Source organism: Zalophus californianus, chromosome 3 (assembly GCF_009762305.2).
Source record: "Zalophus californianus isolate mZalCal1 chromosome 3, mZalCal1.pri.v2, whole genome shotgun sequence".
Lineage (NCBI taxonomy): Eukaryota > Metazoa > Chordata > Mammalia > Carnivora > Otariidae > Zalophus > Zalophus californianus.
In genome coordinates, this window is record NC_045597.1 from 102489989 (window position 1) to 102515593 (window position 25605).

Consider the following 25605-nt stretch of genomic DNA (forward strand, 5'->3'; position numbering starts at 1 on the left):
TTAGATAAAACTTGGTAATATATTTATACTTTTTTTAAGTTAACCTTTTCTTTATAGACTTTTTTTTTTTTTTTACTTTTAAGTTCTGAGAAGTATTTATTAAGTGCCACATTGTCTTTATAAGCTTATTGACAGTTTTTAAAGTTTTTCCATTATATATTTTTGCAACAAAAGTAAAATGTTTGTCTTGACAAATGAGAAGTTCCAATGAAGCAAAAATGAAAAACAAACCAGAACACCTATTACCTTAGTTAGCCACTGTTAAGCCATTTAAGTATATACTTTCAGTTTTTTCTTTGCATATTAATATAAAATATACATTTTTTACAAAAATGGGATACAACATACACTTTTCGGAAAATTGTTTTTCACTTCACAATAGATAATGTACATCTTTTCATGCAAATGGGTGAGACTCATGATTGAAAAAGGGAAACTTCCAGCTTGTGGGTGGGGAAAACCCAATTTTATGCCAGTTACAAGTGAAACACCTAGAATAAAGCCATGTGAAAAGTTATAATTGAGATGGGGAAAGGTATATGAGAAAATACAACCTTCAGCTGGCAATACTTACATCAGGCAAAACAGAATTGAAGGCCGAACACATTAAATAGGATGAGGACGATTCCATCTCACCTTCCAGGGCATAACCATCAATTTGTTGCGTACTCTTTTCGTTTCTTCCATCTCCTCTGCTACCTTTATCATCTCCTCATTGCTTAAATTTCTGCCTTGTATGTCCCCTCTAAATTGTGGGCAAGAGTGAGCCAGCCTCTCTTTAAAGCTTCCTTCGTCTAGCTTATGATTTTCCCACTCCACAAGGAGGCTGCTCCATGGGAGGGCGCTCTTCAAAAAGGTCCCTTCTAGAAAGGTGCTCCTGAGGAGGGTGCTCCTCGGACACCAGCATCTCGGGAAAGAGCTCAGGAAGGAGCTCCTTGGGAAAGAACTCCTCCTCCAAGGACTGCTCCTCGGAAGATGGTTCCTCCGGAGACTGCTTTTTGGGAGAGTGCTCCACAGGAGGCTGCTCCTCATCCATCTTCGGTGCGCTCTGTGGCTGTTCTTCATTTTCTTTGCACGATTTTTCCATGTTCAGGACTGTCTGGAACTCTCCTGGCGGTTTGCTCTAGGAGTCCTCTCCTTGAGGTGCACCTCTCCTTGAGACCTGCAGACCTGCAGACTTCCTTCTGCTCTTCCCCTCGACCAAAGGGCAGGAGGCAGACGGTGTCTGGACAGGCAAAAAGGACCAGGAGAGAGGGACTCGGGCAGACATAGGCTCCTGGTCACGTGAGGGCCGTATGTCACCACCGAGCTCAGATCCCCAGTTACCTTCTTAATAGACTTTTAAAATATTTTTTATTTTTATTTTTTTTAGAGAGAGAACTCATACAAGTGGGGGAGGAGAAGAAGGTGAGAGAATATTAAGCAGGCTCCATGCTCAGTGCAGAGCCCAATGTGGGGCTCGATCTCACGACCCTGAGATCATGACCTGAGCTGAAATCAAGAATTGGTCACTTAACTGACTGAGCCACCCTATAGACTTTTTTTTATTTTTTATTTATTTATTTATTTATTTATTTATTTATTTATTTTTAGAGCAGTTCTAGGTTTACAACAAAATTAAGAGGAAGGTACAGATTTCTTGTATACCTTCTGCCCCACGATCTACATCCTTCACCAAAGTGGTACATTTGTTACAACTAATGAATCCACGTTTGACATATTATAATCAGGCAAAGTCCGTAGTTTACATTAGAGTTTTCTCTTGGTGTTCTACATTCTATGAGTTTGGACAAATGTATAATATAGGACAAAGTATTTTTGCTGCCCTAAAGGTCCTCTGTGCTCTGCCTGTTCATCCTTACTGATCTTTAGTTTTGCCTTTTCCAAAATGTCATATAGTAGTCTTTTCAGATCGGCTTCTTTCACTTAATAATATGCATTTAAGCTTCCCTCATGTCTTTTCATCACTTGATAGCTCATTTCTTCTTAGAGCTGAATAATATTCCATTGTCTAGATATACCACAGTTTATTAATCCATTCACCTACTGAAGGGACATCTTGGTTTCTTCCAAGTTTTAGCAGTTACGAATAAAGCTGCTGTAAGCATCTGTGTGCAGGTTTCTGTGTGAACATAAGTTTTTTAACTTTCTTTGGGTAAATACTAAGGTCATGATTGCTGGATTGTGTGCTAAGAATATGTTTAGTTTTGTAAAAAGCCATCAAGCTGTCTTCCAAAGTGGCTGTACCATTTTGCAGGTAAAATGATTCTGGATTTTCTTATTCTTTCCATCTCCTCCTCCTCTTTTAACTTTTTATTTTGAAATAGTTTGACTCACAGAAAGTTACAGTAGTTATACTTGGTCCCTGAGTACCCTTTACCAACATTTTATTCAATTTATCTTTTAATTCATTTCATTTTTTCTTTACCTCATTGAGTTATAATGCCTCTAGCTCATCTCAGGATTGCCGTTTTTTTTTTTTTTGTCTTTTCCCCTGAGAATGAGTCACATTTTCCTTTTGGATCTTGTGTCAAGAAATTTTGGATTGTATCTTGTACATTGTGTAGACACTCTGGATTCTGTTATATTCCTACAAACCGTGTTGATGCTTTTGTTTTAGTAGGCACTTAACTCAAACTTTGCCTTACCTGAAGTGTGAGTAGAAGCTCTAATCTCAGTTCTTTGTAACTTTTTGTTTCTTACTTCGTTATGGAAAATTTCAGACTTCTAGAAAAGTAGAGAAAACAGTGTAAGAAATCCCATGAACTCACTACCTGTCTTCAACTCCTACCTACTCATGGCTGGTATTGTTTCATTGGAGCCCCCTACTCCTCTTCTCCTTCTCTTAGTAAAAGATGAGAGCTTTGTCTGTCTGTCTGTCTATCTATCTATCTATCTATCTATCTATCTATCTATCATCTATAGTAGGCTCCATGCCCAGTGTGAAGCCCAGCTTGGGGCTTGAACTCATGGCCCTGAGATCGAGACCTGAGCTGAGATCACAAGTCAGTCAGTTAACTGACTGAGCCACGCAGGCACCCCTAAAAGATGAGAACTTTACAAAAATAACCACAGGGCGCCTGGGTGGCTCAGTTGTTAAGCGTCTGCCTTCGACTCGGGTCATGATCTCAGGGTCCTGGGATTGAGCCCCACATCGGGCTCCCTGCTCCGCGGGAGGCCTGCTTCTCCCTCTCCCTCTCCCCCTGCTTGTGTTCCCTCTCTTGCTGTGTCTCTCTCTGTCAAATAAATAAAATATTAATAAATAAATAAATAACCACAAATCGGTATCCCTTATGAAACCTAGGAAATTGAACAGTAATTCCTTTTTATCATTAATTAGCTAGGCAGTATTTATATTACACTAAATTTTTGTTTGTTTGGAGTCAGTCCAGTATATTGTTATTGCTTGATGAGTCTTCCTTTTTCTTTTTTTTTCTTTTTTTTTTTGAGTCTTATTTTTCATTTCATAAACAGATTCCCATTCTCACTGTTTTTTTCTGTAACTTCCCACAGTTTGGATTTTGCTGCATTCTTTTTTTTTTTTTTTAAGTTTTTATTTTAATCACCCAGTGCTCATCACAAGTGCACTCCTTAATCCCTGTCATCTATTTCATCCATCCCCCACCCGTCCACCTCCCCTCTGGTAACCATCAGTTCTCTATAGTTAAGAGTCTGTCTTGGTTTGTGTCTCTCTTTTCTCACTTTGCTCATTTGTTTTGTTTCTTAAATTCCCCATATGAGTGAAATCATTGGTATTTGTCTTTCTCTGACTGACTTATTTCACTTAGCATTATACTCTGTAGCTCTGTCCATGCAGTTGCAAATAGCAAGACTCCATCTTTTTTATGGCTGAATAATATTCCTGTGTGTGTATGTGTGTGTGTGTGTGTGTGTGTGTGTGTGTGTGTGTGTGTGTGTGTGTGTGTGTGTACCGCATCTTCTTTATCTGTTCATCAGTCAGTGGAGTTTGGGCTACTTCCATAATTTGGCTATTGTAAATAATGCTGCTATAAATATAGGGTTGCATGTATGACTTTGAATTAGTGTTTTTATGTTCTTTGAGTAAATACCCAGTGGTGCAATTGCTGGGTCATAGGATAGTTCTATTTTTAACTATTTGAAAAACCTCCACACTGTTTTCCACAGTGGCTGCACCAGTTTGCATTCCCCTCAGTAGTACAAGAGGGTTTCCTTTCTCCACATTCTCTTCAACACTTCTTTTTGATTTTAACCATTCTGTTAGGTGTGAGGTGATATCACACTGTAGTTTTGATTTACATTGCCCTGATAAGTGATGATGAGCATCTCTTCATGTATGTGTTGACCATTTGGATGTCTTCTTTGGAGAAATGTCTGTTCATATCTTTGCCCATTTTTAAGTTGGATTATTCATTTTTGGGGTGTTGAGGTTTTGTTTTAAGATTATTTTTTTAAGATTTCTATATATTTTAGAGATTGCTCATGTGAGTGGGGTGAGGGGCGGAGGGGGAGGGAGAGGGACAAGCAGACTCCCCGCTGAGCACAGAGCCTGATGCAGGGCTGAACCCCATGACCCTGAGACCATGACCCAAGCTGAAATCAAGAGTTGGACGCCCAACCAACTGAGCCACCCAGGCACCCCTAAGGTTTTATTTTTAAGTAATCTCCGTAACCACTGTGGGGCACAAACTCGCAACCCCAAGATTAAGAGTAGCGTGCTCCATTGAATGAGCCAGCCATTTGCCCCATGGGTGTTGAATTTTTGTTAAGTTCTTTATATATTTTGGTTACTAACCCTTTATCAGATATGTCATTTGCAAGTATCTTCTTCCATTCCAGAGGTTGCCTTTTAGTTTTGTTGATTGTTTACTTTGCAATAGTCCCAATAGTTTTTGCTTTTGTTTCCCTTGCCTCAGGACACATATCTAGAAAGATGTTGTTACAGTTGATATCAGAGAAACTACTGCCTGTGTTCTTTTCTAGGATTTTTATGGTTTCAGGTCTCACATTTGGGTCTTTAATCCATTTTGAGTTTATTTTTGTGTGTATGGTGTAAGAAAGTGGGCCAGTTTCATTCTTTTGCATGTAGCTGTCCAGTTTTCCCAGCACCTTTTGTTGAAGATTCTTTTTCCCATTGCATATTCTTTCCTGCTTTGTTGAAGATTAATTGACCATATAATTTGTGGCTTTATTTTTGGTTTTCTGTTTTGTGCCAGTACTGTACTGTTTTTGTTTTTTTTTTTTTAAGATTTTATTTATTTATTTGACAGAGACGGCGAGAGAGGGAGAAGCAGGCCTCCCGCTGAGCAGGGAGCCCTATGCGGGGCTCGATCCCAGGACCCTGGGATCATGACCTGAGCCGAAGGCAGACACTTAACCGACTGAGCCACCCAGGCGCCCCAGTACTATACTGTTTTGATTACTACTGCTTTGGGAGCCTGGGTGGCTGAGATGGTTAAGCGTCTGCCTTCGGCTCAGGTCATGATCCGGGGTCCTGGGATCGAGCTCTGTATCGGGCTCCCTGCTCAGCGGGGAGCCTGCTTCTCCCTCTGCCTGTCACCCTGCTCATGCTCTCTCACTCTCTATGTCTCAAATGAATAAAGAATAAAAAAATCTTTAAAAAAAAAAAGATATCCTGATTACTACCCTTTGTGATATAACTTGAAGTTCATAATTGTGATGCCTCCAGCTTTGCTTTTCAAGATTGCTTTGGCTATTTTGGGCTTTTTTGTGGTTCCATACAAATTTTAAGATTGTTCTAGTTCTTTGAAAAATGCTGTTGGTATTTTGATAGAGACTGTATTAAATGTGTAGATTACTTTAGGTAGTATAGACATTTTAACATTTGTTCTTCCAGTCCATGGGCGTAGCATCTTTCCATTTCTTTGTGTCCTCTTCACTTTCTTTCATCAGTGTTTTATAGTTTTCAGAGTACTGGTCTTTCACCTCTTTGGGTAGGTTTATTCCTAGATATCTTATTATTTTTGGTCTAGTTGTAAATGGGATTATGTTCCTAATTTCTCTTTCTGCTGCTTCATTGGTGCATAGAACTGTAACAGATTTCTGTGCAATGATTTACCTGCAACTTTACTGAACTCTAGCTATTTTTTCGTGGCGTCTTTTCGGGTTTTCTCTATATGATATGTCATCTGTAAATAGTAAAAGTTTTACTTCTTCCTTGCCATTTTGGATGCCTTTTATTTCTTTTTGTTGTCTCATTGCTGTGGCTAGGACTTCCAATAATGTGCTGAATAAAAGTGGTGGGAGTGGCCATCCTTGTTTTGTTCCTGACCTTAGGGGAAAAGCTTTTTCCCCATTGAGGATGATGTTAGCTGTGGATTTTGTGTATATGTGGCCTTTATTATATTGAGATCTGTTCTCTCTAGACCTGCTTTGTTGAGGGTTTTTGTCATGAATGGATGTTGTACTTTGTCATATCCATTTTTTCTGTCTATTGAAATGATCATGTGATTCTTATCCTTTCTCTGTATTGATGTGGTGTATCACGTTGATTGATACATAAATATTGAGCCACCCTTGGAACCTGTGAGTAAATCCCATTTGATTGTGGCAAATGATTGCTTTTTATTTTTAATTTTTTTAACTAAACTCTACCCCCTATGTGGAGTTTGAACTCGACCCTGAGATCAAGAGTCACATGCTCTGCCAGCTGAGCCAGCCAGGTGAATGATTTCTTTTTTTTTTTGTATTGTTGGATTCAGTTTGCTAGTATTTTGTTGAGGATATTTGCATATGTATTCATCAGAGATACTTGCCTGTAGTTTTCTTTTTGTGTGTTGTCTATTTGGTTTTGATATCAGGGTAATGCTAGCCTTATGGAATATATTTGGAAGTTTTCCTTCCTTTTCTAGTTTTTGAAATCTTTGAGAAGAATAGGTATTAACTGTTCTTTAAATGTTTGATAGAATTTGCCTGTTAAGCCATCTGGTCCTGGACTTTTGGTTCTTGGGAGTATTTTGATTACTGATTCAGTTTCTTTGCTAGTAATTGGGCTGTACAAATTTCTGTTTTCTTCCGGTTTCTCTTTCAGTAGTTTATATATTTCTAGGTATTTATCCATTTCTTCTGGGTTGTTCAGTTTGTTGGCATATATTTTATTACAATATTCTCTTACAGTTGTTTGTATTTCTGTGGTGGTGGTTGCTATTTCTCTTCTCTTACTCTGTTGATTCTATGTACTTGAGTCCTGTCTCTTTTTTTCTTGTTAAGTTTCGCTAAAGCTTGATCAGTTTTATTGATTTCTTTCAAAGAACCAGCTCCTGATTTCATTGATCTGTTCTAATGCTTTTTAGTTTCTTTTTTTTTTTAAGATTTTATTTATTTATTTGAGAGAGAGAATGAAAGAGAGAGCACAAGAGGGGGGAGGGTCAGAGGGAGAAGCAGACTCCCTGCTGAGCAGGGAGCCCGATGTGGGACTCGATCCTGGGACTCCAGGATCATGACCTGAGCCGAAGGCAGTCACTTAACCAACTGAGCCACCCACGCACCCTGTTTTTTAGTTTCTATTTCACTTCTTTCTTCTTTTTTATAAGATTTTATTTATTTATTTGACAGAGAGACAGCGAGAGAGGGAACACGAGCAGGGGGAGTGGGAGAGGGAGAAGCAGGCCTCCCGCGGAGCAGGGAGCCCGATGCAGGGCTTGATCCCAGGACCCTGGGATCATGACCTGAGCTGAAGGCAGACGCTTAACGACTGAGCCACCCAGGTGCCCCTCTATTTCACTTATTTCTGCTCTATATTATTTCCTTCCTTCTGCTGGTTTTAGGTTTGGTGGTGGTTCTTTTTCTAGCTCTTTGATGTATAAGGTTAGGTTGTTTGAGATTTTTCTTCTCTGGTTAGGCTTGTATTGCTATAAATTTCCCTCTTAATACTGTTTTTGCTGCATCCTAAATGTTTTGAACTATTGTGTTTTCATTTTTATTTCTCTGTGCTTTTTATTTCTTCTTTTATTTCCTGGTTTGACCCATTCATTGTTCAGTAGCATATTATTTAACTTCCATGTATTTGTGGTTTCTCTAAATTTTCCTTGTGGTTGACTTCTGGTTTCTTAGTGTTGCAGTCAGACAAGATGCACGGTATGACTTAAGTGTTTTTGAATTTGTTGAGGCTTGTTTTGTGGCCTAATATGTGATCTCTTCTGGAGAATGTTTCAAAAGAATGTGTATCTTGTTGCTTTAGGATGGAATGTTCTTGATACATCTGTTAGATCCATTTGGTTCATTGGGTGTGTGTGCCCCTTTGAGTCACAGTGTTTGTACTCTTTGGATAAATACCTGGTAGTGCAATTGCTGGGTCATAGGGTAGTTCTATTTTTGACTTTCTGAGGAACCTCCACATAGCAGGTATATCCACAATAGCCAAAGTATGGGAAGAGCCCAAATGTCCATTGATGGATGAATGGATAAAGAAGATGTGGTGCGTGCGCGTGCACACGCACACACGCACACACACAGAGGAATATTCAGGCATCAAAAAGAACGTAATCTTGCCATTTGCAATGACAGGGATGGAACTAGAGCATATTATGCTAAGTGAAGTAAGTCAGTCAGAGAAAGACAAATACCATATGATTTCACTCATGTAGAATTTAAGAAACAAAACAGATGAACTTAGGGGAAGGGAAGGAAAAATAAAATAAGATAAAAAGAGAGAGGGAGGCAAACCATAGGAGACTCTTAACTATAGAGAACAAACTGAGGGGTGCTGGAGGGGACGTGGGTGGGGGGATGGGTTAAATGGGCGATGGGCACTTGTAATGAGCACTGGATGTTACATGCAGGTGATGAATCACTAAATTCTACCCCTGAAACTAATACTACACCATATGTTAACTAACTTGAATTTAAATAAAAATCTTGAAAGGAAAAAAAAAAAATCCATCTGGTTCAGTGTATCATTCAAAGCCATTGTTTCCTTGTTGATGTTGTGTTTAGGTGATCTGTCCGTTGATATAAGTGGGGTGTTCAAGTCCCCTACTATTATTGTATTATTATTGATTAGTTCCTTTATGTTTTGTTTTATGTATTTGGGTGCTTCTGTGTTGGGTACATGAATATTTACAATTATTATATTTTCTTGTTGGATTGTCTCCTTTATTATTATATAGTATCCTTCTTTGTGTCATTATAGTCTTTGTTTTAAAGTCTATTTTGCCCGATATAAGTATTGCTCCTCTAGCTTTCTTTTGATATCCGTTTGCATGATAAATGTTTCTTCATTCCCTCACTTTTTTTTTTTAAGATTTTATTTATTTATTTGAAACAGAGAGAGAGAACATGAGCAGAGGGAGGGGCAGAGGGAGAGCAAGAAGCAGACTCCCTGTTGAGCAGAGAACCCCACTCAGGGTTTGATCCCAGGACTCTAGGATCATGACCTGAGCTGAAGGCAGATGCTTAACTGACTGAGCCACTCAGGCACCCCATCCCCTCACTTTCAGTGCAGATATATTTAGGTCTAAATTGAATCTCTTGTAGGCAGCATATAGATGGGTCTTGTTTTCTTATCCATTCTGTCACCCTGTGTCTTTCAGTTGGGGTTTTAGTCCATTTACATTCAAAGTAATTATTGATAGGTATGTATTTATTGCCATTTTATTACTCGTTTTTTGTTTGTTTCTGAAGATTCTCTCTTTCATGGTTTGCTGATTTTATTCAGTGATATATTTGGATTTCTTTATTTTTATTCTTTGCATATTTATTAGTGGTTTTGATTGGTGGTTTCCATTAGATTTGTATATAACATCTTCTGTATGTAGCAGTCTATTTTAAATTGATGGTTGTTTGGGCGCCTGGGTGGCTCAGTTGGTTAAGCAACTGCCTTCGGCTCAGGTCATGATCCTGGAGTCCCGGGATCGAGTCCCACATCAGGCTCCCTGCTCGGCAGGGAGTCTGCTTCTCCCTCTGACCCTCCCTCCTCTCATGTGCTCTCTCTCATTCCCTCTCTCCTTCAAATAAATAAATAAAATCTTTAAAAATAAATAAATAAATTGATGGTTGTTTAAGTTTGAACCAATTTTCCTCTGCATGTCTTAGGTATATGGTGTCATATTTTACATCATTTTATTTTGAGAGCTCCTTGACTGATTTTTTAATATAAATATTCATTTTTACTGTTTCTATGTTTCCTACCTTCATACTGTCATTTTTGGTCTTTCCTTTCCATTCGCCTTTAATGTTACTTGCAGGACTGGTGTGTAGTAGTCATGAGCTCCTTTAGTTTTTGTTTGAGAAACTCTGTCTCTCCTTCTATTCTGAATGATAGCCTTGCTGGATAGAGTATTCCTGACTGCAGGTTTTTCCCTTTCAGCACTTGGTATATATCATGCAACTCCTTTCTGGCTTGGAAAGTTTCTGGTGAAAAATCCCCTGATTGCCATATGGTGTTTTCTTTTTATGTAACTGTCTTCTTTTATTTCACTGCTTAATATTTTTTCTTTTTCCCTTTTTAAGATTTTATTTTTGAGTAGTCTCTACACCCAATGTGGGGCGCAAACCTACAACCCTGAGATCGAGTCACACACTCCACTGATTGAGCCCCACAGGCACCCCTTAGTATTTTTTCTCTCTTACTATATTTTGCCATTTTAATTGCAATATGTCTTGGTGTGGATCTGCTTTTATTGATTTTGTTGGGGGTTCTCTGTGCATCCTGGCTGTGGTTATCTGTTTCCTTCCCCAGATTTGGAAAGTTTTCAGCTATTATTTCTTCACATAAATTCTCTGTCCCCTTTTCTCTCTCTCCTTCTGGGACCCCTGTAATACGAATTTTATGTTTGATGTTTTCACTGAGTTCCCTAAGTCCATTCTTGTTTTGCATAATTCTTTTTTCTTGCTTTTGTTCAGTTTGATTACTTTCCATTACTCTTGTCTCCTAGGTCATTAATTCATTCCTCTGCTTCTTCCAGTATGCTATTCCTTCCTTCAGGTGTGTTTCTCATTTAGTTTATTGAGCCATTTATCTCTGTTATGTTCTTTCTCTCTTTTTTTTTTTTTAAGATTTTATTAATTTGAGAGAGAGCATGCCTGTGCACATGAATGGGGGGAAGGGGCAGAGGGAGAAGCAGACTCCCTGCTCTGCAGGGAGCCTGATGCAGGTCTCGATCGCAGGACTCTGAGATCATGACCTGAGCTGAAGGTAGCTGCCTAACTGACTGAGCCACCCAGGCACCCCTCTGCTATGTTATTTTTTATCTCTGTGTTAATGGTCATTGATCTCCTCTACTCTTTTCTCAAGTCCAGTGAGTATCCTTATGATCATTGCTTTAAATTCTCCATCAGGCATGTTACTTATATCTGTTTTGCTTAGATCTCCAGCCGTGGCCTTGTTTTGTTCTTTAATTTGGGAGAAATTCCTCTGTCCTCACATTTTGTCTAAGTCTCTGTGCCTGTTTCTGTGTGTTAGGAAAGTCTGCTACGTCTCCTGTTCTTGAGGGTAATGAAGAAGAGGTCCTGTAGTGCCCTGCAGTGTAGCATCCTCTGTTCCCCAGGGCCTGCACTTCTGGGATTGTGTCTAATGTGTGCTTCATGCACTCTGCTGTTGTGTCTTGGCTGCTTTATGCTTCGGGCCAGTTGTCTGCAGATGCTCTCTTTGTCTCTTTGTCTTTTGTGGACAATGTTTGGTTCTTGGCCTGAAAGTGGTGTGCCCTGGTCTGCTTGCGAAATGACACCTGTCAGCATCGCCACCAGAATGGAGGCGCCACTGTACTCCGGGGTTGGGAGATGTGTTGTGAGCAGGGATTTGGGCTGGTCTTTCAGGGAAGGGGGCTCACCATCCTGGGACTGAGGCAGTATGACTGGGAAGGATAGTTCTTCCAGAGTGTGAGGGCAGGGCTTGTTCTGAGCAAGTTAGGTAGCAAGTGTGGGTGCTGTGCTGTTTCCCGCTTATGGGTGTGTTTATGCTGAGGGGTGAGGGAGGGAAATGGTGCTGGCCAGTTCCTTTGTTTCTGGAGGGGTCTCTCTGTCAGTGCTGCTTCTCTGGGACACAATCTGAGACGAGCAACTAACTTCCCCATTATGTGCTCCAGGTACTCTTTAGATCACTGTTTTCCATGCTGCATGTCTGTGGGCTGTTTGTCCTGCCTTTTGTCCAAGAGCAGCCCCAGTGTCCTCTGAGCTCTCCCAGAGCCAGGCACACTGACCTTTAAAACTCCAGGCTTTAAGCCCTACTGGTTAGAAGAACTCATGAAATTTGGGCCCTCTTGCTTTCCAAGCCAGTTGCTCTGGGGGTTCGTCTTCCCTGTGCACTCCCCTGTCTTATCTGTTTCTCACTCTTCTCCACAACCACAGCCCTCTCCACCTCAACATCCATGATTCATTTCTCTTCCAAAGTGCGTCTCTGCATTTCCTACCTTCTTTGATGTGACTTCTTTTATACTTTTAGGTGTGGAGTATGTTCTGCCAGTCTTCAGGTCGATTACTGGTGTATTTAGGATAATTTGATAGTTATTTATCAATGATAAGTTGATCATTTGTATTTGTGGGATGAGACCAGCCTAGGGTCCTCCTACTTCACCTCCATCTTCCCCTCAATGTGGACCTTGCTGCATTCTTATGGTATTATGTAAATATTCTTCTAAGTTGGTAAAGTTACAGACTTGATCAGATTTAGGCTCATTATGTATTCTTTTTTGGCAAGACTGCTTTGTAAGTGGGAGATACATTATGCCTAATTATCCAGTTATGTTTTTAAACCTTCAGTTAGAACTTCTAATAAATTTTCATTATGTTTGGATGTTTATCAGTTTAACGTTTTTTGAAAATCTGGAACTTTTTTTTTTTTTTTTTTTTTTTTTTTTTTTTTTTTTTTTTTTTTTAAGATTTTATTTATTTGAGAGAGAGAGAATGACAGATAGAAAGCACGAGAGGGAAGAGGGGCAGAGGGAGAAGCAGACTCCCCGCTGAGCAGGGAGCCCGATGTGGGACTCGATCCCGGGACTCCAGGATCATGACCTGAGCCGAAGGCAGTCGCTCAACCAACTGAGCCACCCAGGCGCCCGAAAATCTGGAACTTTTCATTCATTAATTACCTGTTAAATATGAGCTGATATAAGCTTTTCATGCATATAAGCTGTTTCATGCATAAAGTTCTAAATGTATAGTCTTTACTTTTAAGTCACTCTGCCATGCCATTGGAAATCTTACTGTATATAACATCTATCCATTTTTCTTTGTTTTTAGTCATAGATCCATCTAACTGTATTGTTCAGCACCTTTTTTTTCAACTGTCTACAAGTTATCTTCCCACAGTTCTGTTAATTTTTTTGCTATATTAAGATATGAATGTCCTTGGCATTCATTTTATTTACTAAAGAAATTGATTTATTTCCTATTGAACACACACCGGATGCTAGTGGTTACCACTCCTTATTCAAGGGTTGCATTTAGTGATGTGCCAGTAAATATTTAAGAAGAGGCTCTGGCGGGGGTGGGGGGGGCCTTAATTTCCAAGGTTTAAACACTCCTACTATGGCTGACTTCAGATAATCTAAGTGATGCCACCGAATGCAGAGGTAGGAATAGATGTGCATCATCGGCTCTACTTAGTAATTCTCCTAGTCCACCACCACTGTAATAGCTGAAGCACTTGCTTTGTGCTATCTTAGTATAAGTGTAAGCAGGGGCGCCTGGGTGGCTCACTCGTTAAGCATCTGCCTTTGGTTCAGGTCATGATCCCAAGGTCCTGGGATCGAGCCCTGCATCGGGCTCCCTGCTCCGCAGGAAGCCTGCTTCTCCCTCTTCCACTCCCCCTGCTTGTGTTCCCTCTCTCACTGTGTTTCTGTCATATAAATAAATAAATAAATCTTTAAAAAAAAAATAAGGTAAAAGTGTAAGCATTTTATTTGAATTAACATAACAACTCTATGAAGTTACTGTCCCCATTTTATAGATAAGACCCAGATTAAGTAATTTACTAAAGTAATAGAATAGGATTTGAATCCAGATTTTGTTTCTTTATACTCCTTGCTCTTTTTTTTTTTTTAAAGATTTATTTATTTGACACAGAGAGAGAGCACAAGCAGGGGGAGTGGCAGGGAGAAGGAGGGACAAGCAGCCTCCCCGCTGAGCAGGGAGTCCATTGTGGGGCTTGATCCCAGGACTCTGGGATCATGACCTGAGCTGAAAGCAGATGCTTAACCAGCTGAGCCACCCAGGCGCCCCAGTCCTTGCTCTTTCAAAGATCAAAAATGTAAAGAATCAAGTTAGTCACAAGTGGTAAGGGGAAAAAATGGCAGAGGTTCTAAAGGAAAGTACCAGAATGTAGCTATTCTCTACAAGCCAAGGAGAAAATTCTGGCCTTCAGGAAACTTTTTTTTTAAGATTTCGTTTACTTTTTTTTTTTTTTTTTTGAGAGAGAGCGTCCAAGCTGGGGAGGAGCAGAGGGAGAGGGACAAGCAGTCTTTGCGCTGAGTGCAGAGCCCGACACAGGGCTCGATCTCATGACCTGGAGATCATAATCTGAGCCGAAATCAAGAGTCAGATGCTTAACTGACTGAGCCACCCAGATGCCCCAGGACATTTTTAAAAATATACAGATCTTCCTTGATTTATGATGCAGTTACAGCCTGATACACCCATTCTAAGTTGAAAATATTTTAAGTCAGAAATGAGTTTAATACACCTAAACTGCTGAACATCACAGCTTAGTCTAGCCTACCTTAAACATGCTCCGAACACTTACACTAGCCTACTGTTGGGCGAAGTCATCTAACACAAAGCCTATTTTATAATGAAGGATTGACTCTCTGATGTAATTTATTGACTGTTGTAGTGAAAGTGTGAACAGAATGGTTGTATGGGTACAGAATGATATAAGTGTGTTAGTTGTTTGTCCTTGTGATTTTATGGTTGACTGAGAGCTGCCACTGTCCATTATCACAAGACAGTATCGTAGTGCATTATCTGTAGCCCAGGAGAAGATCCAAATTGGAAGTATGGTTTCTAGAATGTGTATTACTTCTACACCATCACGAAGTTGAAAAACTATAAGGCAAACCATAGTTAAGTTGGAGGCCTTCTAGTACTAGTGTAGGTAAAAATAGCTTCTCTAAGGAATTACTCTGGTTTGCAAAAGCAGATCACTTGGACCAGTATAAGTCTAGAGTGATACCCAGGATCAGACTTTGCCTCTAGAGCTTTACATGTGACTGTGGCTACTGTACTGGACAGCATAGATACTGGACAGTGATGCTCTAGAGTGAAGCCTACCCATGGTCAGTCATGCTTACTCTTTTTGTTATGTTCCCCTTCTGCCAGATTAATACTTCTTCATGTTTTCCCTTTCACTGACTTTGGTGGCCCTCAGCCAGGGTAACTGCCTTATTTTCCACTTATATACTGTTGTATCCAGATCCAGATGCCAAAATTAGTAATTGCTCATTTCTTTCTTTCTCTCTCTCTCTCTCTCTCTCTCTCTCTCTTTTTTTTTTTTTTTTTTTTTTAAGTAAACTCTACGTCCAGTGTGGGGCTCAAACTCACAGACCTGAATCGCATGCTCTAGTGACTGAGCCCAGCCAGGTGCCCCAGTAATCACTCATTTCTTATCTTCTCCATTATTAGGAAAAATTTGTAATGTTTAAGAAGATTAGCAAATGTAACCCAAAACATTTATACAGTTTAAAATTCAGCATTAAATACAATATTCTTACTTCTTTTTATTAATTAAGGAGGAGAAAGTTCAGGCCATGCCAATCCATCTCAGGAGCCTGGTGGATGTTCAAATCAGAGACCTCCGGAGGACCTCACTGTCAGAGTGGAAAGGTTTGCTCTTATTTTTGCAAATAGTATTTTTAAAAGAGAGTGGTTTTCAGTTACTTAATTAATTTGAATAAAAGTTAAAATTACACAAATGAAGTTTCAGAATCTTGGGTTGAAATTTTTTATTACCTGGCCAACTTATTTGTATCCATAAAAACTATATTCTACAAATAAAGTTGGGTATCTCTGAAGTCATCAGTCACCTTTAGGTCTGATCAGCCTAAGAATCTCTTTCACTGGTTTTTGGTACATGTGTGTTTCTCTCCATCACTTCTGCTTTTAACTCTCTATGCCGTAAGATAGTAAGTTCCAGATGGGAAGAACTTGCGCTACTTTTATGACTGTACTGAACCTTGGTTTTGCATAAGTGGGTGTCTGTTAAATGTCGTGTGTTATTAGTTGATCTAATAATCAGATACAGATTTCTGACTTTTTGTGGTTTGTAGTTTAGTATTTTTTTTATTTAAAGATTTTTATTTATTTATTGAGAGAATGGTAGAGAGAGAGCATGAGAGGGAGGAAGGTCAGAGGGAGAAGCAGACTCCCTGCGATGCGGGACTCGATCCTGGGACTCCAGGATCATGACCTGAGCCGAAGGCAGTCGCTTAACCAACTGAGCCACCCAGGCACCCTGTAGTTTAGTATTTTTAATGATACAGAAATTACCAAATTAGAGTCCTTTATATTATAGTATGATTTTTTTTTTTTTTTAAGATTTTATTTGACACAGAGCGAGAGAGGGAATACAAGCAGGAGGAGTGGGAGAGGGAGAAGCAGGGAGCCCAATGCAGGGCTCAATCCCAGGACTCTGGGATCATGACCCGAGCTGAAGGCAGATGCTTAATGACTGAGCCACCCAGGCACCCCTGTAGTATGATTCTTAAGTTACATGAATTGTAAATGGATAAAGCAGGAGTATTTTTTAATCCTGACCTAAAACAAGTTAGTGTTATATGGAAGTTAAAATTCCTTAGACTTGGGTTTTTTGTTCACACAGATGCTATGGGGAAACAAGTTTCAAAATGACTACTGACATTGGGTATTTGGGTTTGCTCATGACTGAGAATCAGCTTTATTTCAGCAAAACCTAGATTCTCATGTTCTTTGTAGGAGTCAGGGCAGGGCCAAGATCTTGAGCTGAAAAGGGTAGATTTGCTCACAGTGGTGAGAAGAGGTAGAAGGCTCAAAGAACATTAGCAGGGAACCAAAGTTCACCCAGTGGTTCATCCTCTTTGTTTCATTCTGTTTTGCCAACACCAAGTCCATCACTGGGCATCTTTATTTGCACCACCTTGGGGGGAAGTGACAGTAAAAGATCAGAAAAGGATTTGAAGACTTGGCGGGAATGAGAAGACACACAGCAGGTATCCCTTCGTTGTAGGACGGGCTTATGTGCTATTTAATTGCAGTGTGAAAGGGGGAGTTTCTCTTGTTTCATAATAGCTTCCAGCCAGGCGCCCCTTCCATTCTTAAGTAAGAGCGTGTCTGCCCCTGTCTGCCTGTAAGGTGCTATAAACAGATATACCATCTTTAATTAAAAGAGTTAGATATAGTTACTACGCTGGTGTGTATGTGTTATATGTAGTATATCGAGTCAGATAAAGATGGTTTAAGACATAGAAGAAAACATTTATATCTATGAAAGGGAAATTAAGGGATTTTTTCTTTGCTTTCTTCTGAGGTTGCCAAACTGTCTTCATTGAGCAGTATTACTTTTATAATTGCGTATCAGGATAAAGTGGGTCTACAAGTTGTTTGAGATCCTTAAACTTAAAAAAACTTCAAAGCACTCTTGGAGATACATACGTGTATATTTTTTTAAACCATATACTGTTAGAACCCGTGACATGAAATGTATGTGGGCTAGAGCCTTTTAAAAAAGGACACTAGTGTTAAAATTGGATGAAATGTTGGCATACTTACAAATGAAACAGTTTTCATTGGGAAGTAACTGTTCTCTGTTTAAAGAACTTTTGAAAAATCCCGGTCATATAATTAAACCATAAAAGCATTTCAGATTGTTGTTGAGATTAGTTTATCAGACTCAGCTAACCAGTAAAGCCTAGGTGCTAGTACAGATTATTTCCTACGCTGTGGTCCTGAATTTTATTCATCTGTTGTACCCTATTAGGAGTTTTGTTTCTTTTATGGAATTGGATTCATTGATAATGACAACTAAAAACAATAGCTTATATAAGATTCCTGTCCTAAATGGCATCTTAGCTCATCATTTATACCCTTCAGGTGGCCTTCATCTCCATCATCCCTTGTCATAGACTCTGTAGTGCTTTTATGCCTTTGACTTATCCATCTTCTGCAGGTTATTTGGCTCTGAAACCCTAATGTGCTGCTAGTTTCCCTGGCCCATAGAACCGAGCTGCAGTGCTTTTTTGCAGCCCAGATAAATGTGACACATCAAATACCTATGGTGTAATCTGATATTTATAGACTTTTGTAATACTAAGCTCTGTGAAGCAAAATATATACATTTTTCTCTAATTTTGGATATATTTTAAAATTTCTGTCCTACAGATTAAAAATTCAGCCTTGTGCACCTGGGAGGCTCAGTCATTAAGTGTCTGCCTTCGGCTCAGGTCGTGATCCCAGGGTCCTGGGATCAAGCGCTGCATCGAGCTCCCTGCTCGGCGGGAAGCCTGCTTCTCCCTCTCCTACTCCCCTTGCTTGTGTTCCTCTCTTGCTGTGTCTCTCTCTGTCAAATAAATAAAATCTTTAAAAATAATGATAAATAATAATAAAAATATAAAAACTCAGCCTTAAAATTTGGCAGATTGGATTATTAAATGTAGGATTCTCATCATCCTCTCAAGCTATAACATCTGTTTCCAGAGACCAAGTTTCTGGAAAACTAAGTACGTACCACTAGATCTTAGGCTTTTTTCTCATCTGGCTTCAAGGAGATGGAGTTTTGTTAGGTGAAAAGGTGACTAAATCAAATTGATGTCAGCTCAGAAACTCATCCTATCCCATACATATTAAGAAAAAAAATCTGGGGCGCCTAGGTGGCTCAGTTGGTTGAGCGTCTGCCTTTGGCTTGGGTCGTGATCTCAGGATCCTGGCATCAAGCCCTGCATCGGGCTCCCTGCTCAGTGGAGAGCTTGCTTCTCCCTCTCCCTCTGCTGCTCCCCTTGCTTGTGCCCTCTCTCTGTCAAATAAATATAAAGTCTTAAAAAAAAAGAAAAAAATCTGTCTTAAAAGGAAGTAAACTTGATTTTTTAAGAAACAGGTTGATTTGTAATTCTGAGATCTCAGGTTTTCTTAATATTAATTAAAACATACAATTTTATTTTCAAAGCTAAAAGATGTGAAATTTGATTTTTTTTTTTTTTTAATAATCTCTGTGCCCAGTGTGGGGCTCGAACTCATGATCCTGAGATCAAGAGTTGTATGCTCTACCAGCTGATCCAGTCAGGTGGCCCTGAAATTTGAATCTTTTAGCGACTCACATGAAAAGATACATCTTTAATTAAATTTTGCTTATGTTTTTATGTCATTATGTTTAAAAATTGGCGGAATTCTCTGGGAAAGATAATAGATATATTATCAGTTAATTGTACCATCAATTCCAGCCTTTTTTTGGGAAGGGTTTCAAGCCTGAAAAAGTTGAAAGAATAGTATAATGACCTTTTTTTTTTTGCCAATTTATTTGAAAGTTGTAGACATCATTTTCATTTTACCCTAAATACTTCAGTGTGTATCTCCTAAGAATAAAAACATTGGCTGAGATTTTATGGGCTCGGAGCAGGGGCTACAGCCTAGGAATGGGCCTGGGAGTCTCTGCCTACTGATTCATGCCCTACCCCATTCCTCAGGCCAATAAACACAATTTAGCAGTAGATTCCTGGATGCGGGAGTGATGAAACAGTCAATAGTTACGTCATTGAGTAAGATGCAATGGGCTTTTCAACTAGATTAGAACAAAATAGCATCTGTTTTTCTCAGAAGAGAATTCTGCAAGTGGCATGTAATTAAAGACATTTTCAGATATTAGTGTAATCCCATTGTCACACTCAAATTATAAATACATGATACAGTAAGATTATCTGATAAGCAGTCATTCAAATTTGCCCAGTTATTTCAGTAATGTCCTTTATAACTTTTTTTTCCTGATACAGGATCCATTCAAGGATCATTCATTGAATTTAGTTTAGTCTCTTTTAATTCAAAACATTTCCTTTGTTTTGTTTGTTTTTGTTTTTATGTTTCATGTCTTGGATATTCTTTAAGTGTCTAGGCTAATTGTTTCTAGAATGTCTTTTTTTTTAAGATTTTATTTATTTGTTAGAGCATGGGAGCGGCAGGCAGAGGGAGAAGCAGGCTCCCCACTGAGCAGGGAGCCCGATGCCCGATGGATCCCAGGACTCTGGGATCATGACCTGAGCTGAAGGCAGATGCTTAACCCAGTGAGCCACCCAGGCGTCCTGGTTTCTGGAATGTCCTTTGATTGGGTTCCTGTTTTATCATTCTAGGTTCAGGTTAAAGTTTGAGAACATTACGTAGGTAATGTTTGTCTTTCTCATTACTCACATGAGGAGGCACCTGATATCAGATGTTTGCATTATTGGTGATGTTAAGTCTAATTATTAATTAAGATGGTGTCTGTTGGATTTCTTGATTATAAATATGCCCTTTTCCCTAATTAATAAGTATCTGTAGGGTGATTCTTTGAAACAGTGAATATGCTGTTCCTCAAAAGCTTTCACCCGGTGGTTCTGGTTTCTTTTTTCTAGTTTTATACCTTCTAATTTTATACCTTATACATTTTTTAGCTAGCATTCTTCTGTAGAGAACTGCTTTGATCCACCTCTTCCTACTTTCTTTCCCCTACCTTTTTTTCAGTAAACTTACTGGACACCAGCACCCAGATCAAGAAATAGAAAATTACCAGTGTACTCCATATCCTAGGGGCCTGAGAACCCCTTCACAATGAATACTTTCCTTCCCAAAATAACCACTGCCCTGCATCTAACACCATAGCTGAGTTTTGCCTGCTCATAAACTTCATAATGCAATCACCACATGTTCTCTCTCTGCTCTCCTTTGCTTCAGCTCTTTTGTGCTGCTGCTTGTGGCAATAATTGGTACACTCTTGTTGCTGTATAATATTCTTTTATTTGACTGATTCATTCTTTTTTTTTTTGTTAAAGATTTTATTTGTTTATTTGAAAGAGAGAGACAGCGAGAGAGGCAACACAAGCAGGGGGAGTGGGAGAGGGAGAAGCAGGCTTCTCGTGGAGCAGGGAGCCCGATGTGGGGCTCGATCCCAGGACCCTGGGATCACGACCTGAGCCGAAGGCAGACGCTTAACAACTGAGCCACCCAGGCGCCCCTGACTAATTCATTCTGTTGATGGATTTTTGAATTGTTTTCATTTTGGGGGCTATTATGAACAGGGTTGCTGTATGAGCATTCTTTTACATGTCTTGGTGGGCATATCTTTTGGGTGTATTTGCAGGAGCAGAAAAGGGTCATAAACACTTGCCAAACAGTTTTCCAGAGTGGTTGTACCAGTTTATAACTCCCCTCAGCAGTAAGACATTTTATGGATCCTTTTTTTCCTCTGCATTACAGTTCATTTCTCTTACCATTCTTTTTGGTGCACACGTTACCATTGATTTGACTAGTGACATCCTCTTCATTTTGTTCTTCTGTTCTTTGATGTCCCCATCATCCTTTGAGCACTCCCTTTATTTCTGGTTCAAGTTGTTTAACTGAGCTTTAGGAAACACTTATACCTGTGTAACTGAATCCCTCTGAGAAAGTACCATTAATTTTTAAAAATTGAGGTAATTAGATATCTCAAAACTCATAGTGGGTTTTAATGTATTCACTAGGTTTTGCTACCATTACTACTGTTTGCTTTCATAATTGTTTTTAATTGATGAACTTCTTAGAGTTGGCAATCAGTTTTGGTATTAGTTTTTATAAATGCTAGCCTTCAGTTTTTTGCTTTGACTTTTAACAATTTGTGCTATATTGCTGTTTACTTCTGTGTGGCGATAGCCTTTGTAACTCAGTAATTTATGTACTTATTTGAAGATGTGTATGTATGTTTTTAAATCAGTATCAGATATTATATCGGTGGGGAAAGGAAAACTAATGGTTAAGTAGGAGGTGGAACTAGGCTTCTAAAAGGCTCCCACTGACTGATTATGGATTTCTCTTGGGGCTGGAGGCCAGGCAGATGAGTTGCTTCTTTGCCTGCAGGAGCTTTTTTTGTTTGTTACTTCATTTCCCAGTTGTTTTTAGCGAAAGGAATCTCCCATTTGTTTATTATATTAATAAGATGTGTCTCCATTAATGTATTTTTTTAAAAAACTTTTTATATACAGACTCACTAAAAAACTCGAAGAAAGAAGAGAAGAGAAAAGGAAAGAGGAGGAACAGGTAAACTTCATGTACATCATCATTTTAGTCTTTCAGTAAGTGAGGGAATGTTTGATTCCCTGCTCAGTGTGGCAGACCTTGGATGGCTTTTGGTTACAGTTGAGTGTTGAAGCACAGTGAAGGGAATTACCTGACTTCCTTAGTAGGATCATAGTGTATACTTTTTTGTAAATTGCTAGGAATAAGTTTGATCATCTTTTTTCCCCCTGCAGTGAGTCTTTTACACTAAGAATAAAGGGAATTGAGTTAAAATTGTATTATTTTGATGCAGATGAAATTCTTAGTTCCTTTTTATACAAAAGAAATTTGTAGACATTTTGCTGAATTTTCCCTCTGGTGTTGCCACATTGTGGTACGCCATTCATTTTTCTCATCGTGTGCCCCTAAACTACATCATCTCTTTGAGGTTGTAGTATCAGAAAGTTATCAATTCTTTATGCCAAATAAATGACTATCTTGTGTCCTTAGAGGGTAACATTTACTTTACAAACCAAAGACCTGTAATTCTTTTTTCAAATCACATCACAAATTATATCATAAGCTTAATAGAAATGCTAAGATTTGTAAGTTGATAGACACTTGACCTTTAACTCATACTGTTAATAAATTCTTCTAGACCCTTATATTTTACAAAGTTATTCCTTTAGCTGTGACCTACAACCAGCTCATATAATACCTAAGATGGATTATTAAGTTGTCTTTTGGGCTCATAAGATTTACTCTGTCTTTAATTTAGAGAGAAATTAAGAAGGAAATTGAGAGGAGAAAAACTGGAAAAGAAATGTTGGATTATAAAAGAAAACAAGAAGAAGAATTAACAAAAAGAATGTTAGAGGAAAGAAACAGAGAAAAGGCAGAAGATAGGGCAGCTCGAGAGCGTATAAAACAGCAGATTGCGTTGGTGAGTAGTAAGTTTATTTTTAATGCTTGATTCTCGTGCAATTGTTTTTCCATGCACTGTGGTTTTGGTTTACTACCAGGCCATGAACACAAAAATAGTAGATTTTAGTGACTCAGTACCAATTTTCAGCTTCCTTTTAGTAGAAATTGTATGTTGGATAGCGGCCAACTCTTGATTTTGGCTCAGGTCGTGATCTCACTCTTGTGAGATTAAGCCCTGTGTCGGGCTCCAAGCTGGGCGTGGAGTCTGCTTAAGATTCCCCCTCTCCCTTTGCCCCTCCCCCCTCCAAAAAACCATAAAATATGGTTAAGATTAAAATTGGGGGGCACACCCGGGTGGCTCAGTCCGTTAAGTGGCTCTTAATTTCGGCTCTGGTCATGATCTCAGGGTTGTGAGATCAAGCTACACGTTGGGCTCCATGCTGGGCTTGGAGCCTGCTTAAGACTCTCTCTGTCCCTCTCCCTCTGCCCTCACCCCCTTTAAAAAAAAAAAAAAAGATTAAAAATTGGGATTGGATAAAGAAGTTGTATATATATACACACACATACAATGGAATATTATTCAGCCATAAAATGAATTAAATCTTGCCATTTGCAACAACTTGGATGGATGTAGAGAGTATTATGCTAAGTGAAATAAGTCAGTCAGAGAAAGACAAATACCATATGGATTTCACTCATATGTGGAATTTAAGAAACAAAACAGATGAGCAAAGGAAAAAGAGAGAGAAACCGAGAAACAGACTCTAGAGAACAAACTGCTGGTTACCAGAGGGAAGGTGGGTTGGGGGGATGGGTAAAATAGGTGATGGGGATTAAGGAGTGCACTTGTCGGATGAGCACCAGGTGATGTATGGGATTGTTGAGTCACTATACTGTACACCTGAAACCAATATAACAATGTATGTTAATTATACTGAAATTAAAACAAAAACTTTGTAAAAGATTAAAATTGAGATGATTTTTTTCAAAGTAATTTTTCTCTATGTTACGAATTTTATCAGTAGTCAAATGTAGTTTTCAAAAATTCTTTAGGGATGTGAGGGCGATCTGGCTGCCACATCTGTCATGCTATTGATTGCCAGGGTTGATTCAGATAATCTGGCTGGCTAGGTGTGCCCTTCCTCCCTCGCTGCTCCATGTGTGTCCTTTCTGAAGCTGCGCTCCCCTGCTAGAACCTCCAAACAAGCTCTCAAGGTCCGTTTGTAGAAGAACGTAGTTAGGCTTCCAAGACTCAGACACATCCAAATGAGGTGCTGCATGTGGCTTTCTGCCTTTCTTTAAAAAAAAACAAAACAAAACAAAAATGCTTAGAACTGGTTATGTAGCATTCTCCTGTAGTCACAACTGTTCATTTTTGGGACATTCAGAAGATTTAGGCACATCAAGTAGGAGGTTAAGATGGTTTTGCAACAACTGCTTTTATTTATTTATTTATTTATTTTTTTAAAGATTTTATTTATTTGACAGAGAGAGAGAGAGAGAGAGCACAGATAGGCAGAGTGGCAGGCAGAGGGAGAAGCAGGCTCTCCGCTGAGCAGAGAGCCCGATGCGGGGCTCGATCCCAGGGCCGTGGGATCATGAGCTGAGCTGAAGGCAGATGTCCAACTGACTGAGCCACTCAGGTGCCCCACAACAACTGCTTTTAGAATTAAGCAGTTATAATATATATGAAAGCCATGTCTACCTTAATAATACTGTTCATTTGTTTATGCAACAAATATTTGTTGATTACCTACTGTGTGTCAGATCTTTTTCTAGGCTCTGGCGAGACAGTAGTGACCAAAATCAAGTCCTTGTTTAATAAACGACTTCGCTGGTCTCTCATAGTTCATAAAACTAAAAAATACCAGATCTAGAGTGATAAAGTTTACAGATGGTTTTAAGAAATCTCATATGCTAGAGCTACCCTATGACCCAACAATTGCACTACTGGGTATTTACCCCAAAGACACAGATGTAGTGAAAAGAAGGGCCATGTGCACCCCAATGTTCATAGCAGCAATGTCTGCAATAGCCAAATTGTGGAAAGAGCCGAGATGCCCTTCAACAGACGAATGGATAAAGAAGATGTGGTCCATATATACAATGGAATATTTACTCAGCCATCAGAAAGGATGAATACCCACCATTTGCATCAACATGGATGGAACTGGAGGGGATTATGCTAAGTGAAATAAGTCAAGCAGAGAAAGTCAATTACCATATGGTTTCACTTCTTTATGGAATATAAGGCATAGCATGGAGGACATTAGGAGAAGGAAGGGAAGAATGAAGGGGGGGAAATCGGAGGGAGAGATGAACCATGAGAGACTATGGACTCTGAGAAACAAACTGAGGGTTCTAGAGGGGAGGGGGGTGGGGGGATGGGTGAGCCCGGTGATGGGTATTAAGGAGGTTACGTACTGCATGGAGCACTGGTGTTATACAAAAACAATGAATTGTGGATCACCACATCAAAAACTAGTGCTGTATTATATGGTGACTAACATAACAAAATAAGATTTAAAAAAAACTCATATACATTTGTGTTTGTTCCTTGTGTTT

The 25605-nt window shown here is 39.3% G+C and overlaps 1 protein-coding gene and 1 pseudogene across 1 annotated transcript in view; one reads left to right on the forward strand and one right to left on the reverse strand.

Moving 5' to 3' along the window:
- Positions 1–25605, forward strand: part of UBXN4 (UBX domain protein 4) — a 59647-nt gene that overhangs the window by 15391 nt on the left and 18651 nt on the right. Inside the window, exons 6-8 of the mRNA XM_027590892.2 lie at positions 15663–15756; positions 22104–22158; positions 22895–23059. Of these exons, the coding sequence (XP_027446693.2) occupies positions 15663–15756; positions 22104–22158; positions 22895–23059 (314 nt within the window). The remainder of the gene's footprint in view (positions 1–15662; positions 15757–22103; positions 22159–22894; positions 23060–25605) is intronic.
- On the reverse strand, positions 607–1087 carry LOC113920628 (annotated as a pseudogene).